Source organism: Crinia signifera, chromosome 2 (genome assembly GCF_055691185.1).
Source record: "Crinia signifera chromosome 2, ASM5569118v1, whole genome shotgun sequence".
Taxonomy (NCBI): domain Eukaryota; kingdom Metazoa; phylum Chordata; class Amphibia; order Anura; family Myobatrachidae; genus Crinia; species Crinia signifera.
In genome coordinates this window covers 397,125,597-397,131,500 of record NC_139218.1, presented here as the reverse complement: position 1 = coordinate 397,131,500, position 5,904 = coordinate 397,125,597, and the positions used below count along the sequence as shown (strand labels likewise).

The following is a 5,904-nucleotide window of genomic DNA, read 5'->3' as shown; positions in this document are numbered from 1 at the left end:
CCTTTGTGGTGCCATATAAATAAATAATAATAATAATAAATAAAATGTAAAATACAGCCAGTATAGGACCCTACAATACACCTGCAAAATACTCCTAATTTTTCAGGCATATTTGGCTGAAGCCTGCATGGCTCAGTCAGATCCGTGCAGGCTTCAGTGTGTAAAAAATAGAAAAAATAATTTAAAAAAATGGCGTGGTCCTGGTTTTAGAAATTCAGGGGGCCAAAAATCATAGGGGGTCCCCATAATTTCTAAAACCAGCACCAGGCTCAAGAGCCGGTCCTGGTTCCCCAAAGTCCTGTATTTTGAGAACCAGCATTGGGCCCAAACAGCCAGCAGGGTAATGCCACAACTGGGGGGAACTACCCTATGTATACTAGTCCCCCCGGCCAAAGCATTAATCCCTCTGACTGTCCAGCCCTGACTGTGCCGGTGAGCACTATGTCATTGGGATTCCATTATCTTTATACCTTCAACAAATACTGATTTCACTCTTCAATGGGTTGTGTTTTATTTTTATTTTATTTTTTTTACAGTTAATACTTCCCTCTTGAACTTGTCCCCAACTTTATGAGAGCCAATGTATTTGTTTTATGAAAGAATCCTTAATATCTTTATTTCTCAGACTGTACACAAAGGGGTTCAGCATGGGCGTTAGTACTGTATAGAACATTGCCACCAGCGAGTCTATGTCAGAGGAGTAGGACGGAGTTGGACGAATGTACATGAACATCAAAGGTAGGAAATACATTATTCCCACTATAAAGTGTGAGGCGCAAGTGGAGAAGGTTTTCCTGCGTCCATTGGATGAAACTATTTGGAGAACAGATCGTATTATTTTAACATATGATGTCACAATTACCGTGAGACAGATTACAAATATAACAGCGCTGAGTGAAGAACCAACAGTGACATTGAGTGAGGTGTCAGCACAGGCCAAATGGAGTAACGGTGGGTGATCGCAGTAATAGTGGTGAATGATATTTGGACCACAAAAGGGCAATTTAAGAGCTAATATGATCATTGTAATTGGAGCAGCAAATCCCAGCAGCCATGACACCGCAGTTAGGAGAATGTATAACTGTCTGGTCATAATGTTCTGGTAATGAAGTGGAGAACAGATAGCTAGATAGCGGTCAAAGGCCATTACTGTCAGAAGGAGACTCTCGACTGCTTGTAGAGACACAAAGAAGTACATCTGGAGGAAGCAGCCAAGATAGGAGATGATATCCAGGTGCATTGAGAACTTGCTCAGCATCTTGGGTATGGTCACCGTAGCGGAACTCATGTCCAAGATTGAGAGATTGCTGACAAAGAAATACATTGGCGTGTGCAGCCTCTGATCCAGGAGGACGAGGAGGAGGATGACGCCATTACCGGTGACTGTGGAGAGGTAGATGACCAGGAAAATGCAGAAGAGTGACACGTTGTATCCCTGGAGACTGGGAAACCCGAAGATGATGAACTCTGTAACCACGTTGGTTGTGAGATTGCTGGAATCAGTATCGTGTGTCTTCTCCTGTATGTACTGTAGACGAGATAAACATTGACAATGTTTAAAAGTGTCCAAAATATTTTTGGCTAACTGAACAGCGAAAGTGTTATGGCATTAGGGCTAATTTAGAGTTGAGAGCAAAACAAACAAAAATAAGAGATAACCGTGAGCGCTGTGAGGGGCACAAATATACAGCTATTGATTTTTGCATTCACTGCATCCATGTTTCAATACTCACCTTTCTGGAGTCCTACGTCGGGCGCTGCATCCGCTGTGAAAATTGGAAAAAATAGGCACTGTGCATGCGCATTAGTGAATTTAAGGGGGTTATTCAACACTGATTGGAACGTGAATTTGGCCCCATTCCTATGGTGGGGGTCTGCTGTGCAGACCCTGTCAACTAATCACTTCGGCAAGCTACAAACTCACCACACTGGTCATTGCGGGGAGGGAGAGGCAGGGTTGAAAATGAGGTTCATCCATGGGAACCCCTTTTATGGGCATCCCCATGAAAACATTGGGCATTCCCGGGGGCGGACGGCTGATGTCATAGGACAGCACACTCAGCAGCACTCCTGGAATTATACGCACACTTGGCAGCACTCCTGGAATTATACGGCACACTTGGCAGCACTCCTGGAATTATATGGCACACTTGGCAGCACCTCTGCAGTCCCAAAGCAGCCCCTTAGATGCCCCCCATACTTCTCCCCCTTAGATCTCCCCCTGAGATGTGCCACGTATGTCGATATCCAGAGCCAAAAGGAAGGTGGTGCTGATCACTGGGACTTAAATAGAGTCCGAGTATCACAAGTATCTGACAGCGGGCTGATGACGATCGGCCTAGCTATTGATCTGATAAATTACCTGGAAGATCAAGCCATCCACGAGCCAGTCTCAGATCAAGTAAGTTTGGGGGTTCAGTTCCCCAGAAACGGAAGCCGTTTATCCCTATTTTCAACATTGCCTGTTTTTAATCTAAAGTGCAATATAAAATGTACAATGTCACAGTGTTCTCCATTACTGTAGAGTATAAAATGAAATATGTATACAATCTCCGGTGAGGTTATTTATATAGTGCCACAAATAATCTGCAGCACATTATACAGTACAAAACCAGGAACTGCATGGACAAAACAAGAACAAAAATTACTTATAGCACAGAGCATTTCAGGGCATGGACAATGTTTATAAACATTGCTCCAGTACATTGTCAGTCATAGTACCCAAATGAGGGGTTATGCTTGCTTCAGTGTCCTGTCCCCTGATGCAACTATCCGTATTAACCATGTACTTGTCCTAAACTGACTTGTGCTGTAATTCGTTATGTGTTTTTGCTAATAACTATGCTCTGTAAAGTGCTGCGGAATATGTATGCGCTATATAAGAAACTGTTTATAAATAAATAAATAAATAAATTGTAAGAAGAGGCATTGGAAATCATGTGAGGGAAGAGGGCCCTTCTCACGTGAGCTTACAGTCTAAAGGCGAGGGACAGACATTAATCTTGTTGTGTACATTATTAAGAAAATAATGGATTTACCAGGCTTCAAATAAATGCAGGGCCCTCCTACCTTTGTGACTGTATGTAAATGCCCAGTTTGTTTTATCACTGTAAATAGCAGCGCTGTATAAGAAATTGTTAATAATAACTGTTACTAATTAGACAAACATCCAGCAAAGTTATCTTTGGAGTTATATTTTTTCGTTATGTGTATGTTTTCTGGACCAATAGAGAAATATCTACACATAAGAATAACTTACACAATGATAAACACAAAAATTGACATGGTCAAAAATTAAAGTAAATATTTAGAATGAAAGGATATAATACATGTGCATATTCCAAACCGCAATAACCTTGGTGCACTCACAGAGACCTTTACCCTTTGGGTGACAACGCTGCTGTGAGCGGTCCTCAAAATATCCGCTAAAAATGCCGGCGCCGCTCACATCGATTGTTCTTTTAGTATAAATAAATACAAATACGGCCGAGTCAATCAGTAGAAGTTTAGTTAAATATTGCACCCAAAAGAAGAACAGTCGCTGTAGGCGGGTGCTGGCATTTTTAGTGGATATTTTGAGGATCGCTCACAGCAATGTTGGTACTCAAAAGGTTAATATCCCACTGCAGATGGAGCAGCCGGTGTTGCATTGTACGGTCCAGTATCCATAGGTGCCGATTCTGTGGGTGCTTGAGGGCCCGAGCACCCACGGAAATTGATGTGCACCCACCTGCTCAATAGCAGCCCACTCGCCTGTCTCCCACTGCACTCCCCCTCCCTCGTCGCAGGCACATGTACTGTGGGGGCATTTATGTATTTGGCACTGTGGGGGCATTTATGTATTTGGCACTGTGGGGGCATTTATGTATTTGGCACTGTGTGGGCATTTATGTCTTTGGCACTGTGGGGGCATTTATGTATTTGGCACTGTGGGGGCATTTATGTATTTGGCACTGTGGGGGAGATTTTTGTACCTGCACTGTGTGGGCATTTATGTATTTGGCACTGTGTGGGCATTTATGTATTTGGCACTGTGGGGGCATTTATGTATTTGGCACTGTGGGGGAGATTTTTGTACCTGCACTGTGTGGGCATTTATGTATTTGGCACTGTTGCCATAATTTGAATATTGGAGACAACTGTGCTGCGTAATATAAATCAGTATTATTTTGTGGCCACGCCCCTTTCCCATGAAGTCACTCCCATATATTTTTGGCTTGAGCACCCACCAGCAAAAACATAAATCGGCACCTATGCCAGTATCTCGTCTACAGTAAATGTCAGCATCCAACAAAGGACCAAAAGTATTGGTAGTTCTGGTGCCTAGTACTGGAATCGTCAATCAAATAGAGAATATATATTTAAAGATTTTTTATTTAGCAAACCATCCACTTTGTCTCGCAGTCTTAAAAGGTAGTGACATATATGTCTGAGGGAACCATATAATAATAAGTTATACATTAAAGTGTAAGTTTTATATTTCATTTATAACCCTTTGAGTGCCAAGTAAATTTGTCAAAATAGGAGTGAAGCAAACATTTCTATTCATCGTAATGACCTGTCATGTTTTCCTTATATAGGAAATATAATATTATTTAACCCAGCATTTTTATTTGAATTTATATATCAAATGTGAGCGACGTCTGCTTTTTTAGCATATATTTTGCGGATCTCTCACAGAGATTTTGGCACTCAAAGGATTAAGCACATCACAGCCCCCAATGAGGTTAGTAAATGTTATACTGTACATTATAAATGACTCATTCTTTTTTTTTCAACAATTCCAGAAAGATATTTTTCTTTTCTTTTTTATCTAAAGAAAGGGACTGCCCCAGTGATTCTAAATAATATTTTGTTTTACTATTATTATTATTATTATTATTATTATTATTATTATCATTATCATGTTTTATCTATTTCCGGACAATTCTTCTATTTCTTCTTAGAGCCCTTTCACACCAGAAAATGCAGAGACTTACCCTGGAAAATGGTCCCTGGATCAAGCAGGGACATTCCCGGGTTGGCCCCTTTAACACCACACTTGTCCCTGCCGCTGCCTGGACCCTGTCTACACAGCAGGGTCTGGGCAGCGGCAGGCAGCGGGGTCCAGACTGTAGCGCTATTTGCCAGGCGCTATTTGCCGGGCAGCGGGCTGAGCATCTGGCCAGTCTTTTCAATCTGTTTTCAGATCCAGTGCTTCCCCCCCTGCTGCCCGGCAAATATTGCTGCAAGCATCCAGATGCCGCTGCCTGTATCCCCGCAGTCTGGACCCCGCTGCCTGGACCCCACTGCCCACCACCGCTTCCCGGACCCAAGGAAGTACCTTTCACACCAGCCAGTAACCTGGGCTGGTTGCGGGAGCTAGCTAGCATGGTTGAAATTTTACCAGGAATTTGGCCAGGGAATCTTGCATACCAGCGCTAGTCACGGGTTGTTCCCGGGGCCAACCCAGGAATTTTGGCTGGTGCTTAAGGTGTATTATTGTCTCTGTACCTATGGTATACCTTTCAAACGTAACTAATATCTTTTTTTCAATGAAGGGCTAACCAAATGTCAGAGAGAGAATTATAGTGTAAACAAGTAAAGGGTAGCGCCTCATCTATGACATTTTTAGTTAAACTATAGCTTTAGTTTAATATGAAAATGAATATACTATTCCTTAATATCTTAATTCAGTAAATTCTGACCAATCAGCCTGCATCTGTAATCCACATACCGGCTTCCGGTGTAACAACAATGTGGGCTGGGGACTGCCGGAACGTCTACGCAAGTTCAAAACTTTAAAAAGAAATGTTAGCTATTCTCAAAATAAATCTATTTAACCATCTGAGTACCAATATTTCTGTGAGAGATGTGAGAAATGCCAACAAAGGTTGTGTAAAACAGATGATATTTCCAATTGCT

The 5,904-nt window shown here is 42.1% G+C and overlaps 1 protein-coding gene across 1 annotated transcript; it reads right to left on the bottom strand.

Moving 5' to 3' along the window:
- Positions 1–568: 568 nt before the first annotated feature.
- Positions 569–1,936, bottom strand: LOC146058608 (olfactory receptor 6N1-like). Its single transcript, XM_083170882.1, has 2 exons — positions 1,925–1,936; positions 569–1,528 (listed from the first exon to the last, which is right to left on the bottom strand). Exons 1-2 carry the CDS (start codon positions 1,934–1,936, stop codon positions 569–571), a joined length of 972 nt encoding a protein of 323 aa, XP_083027008.1.
- Between the last annotated feature and the right edge of the window lie 3,968 nt (positions 1,937–5,904).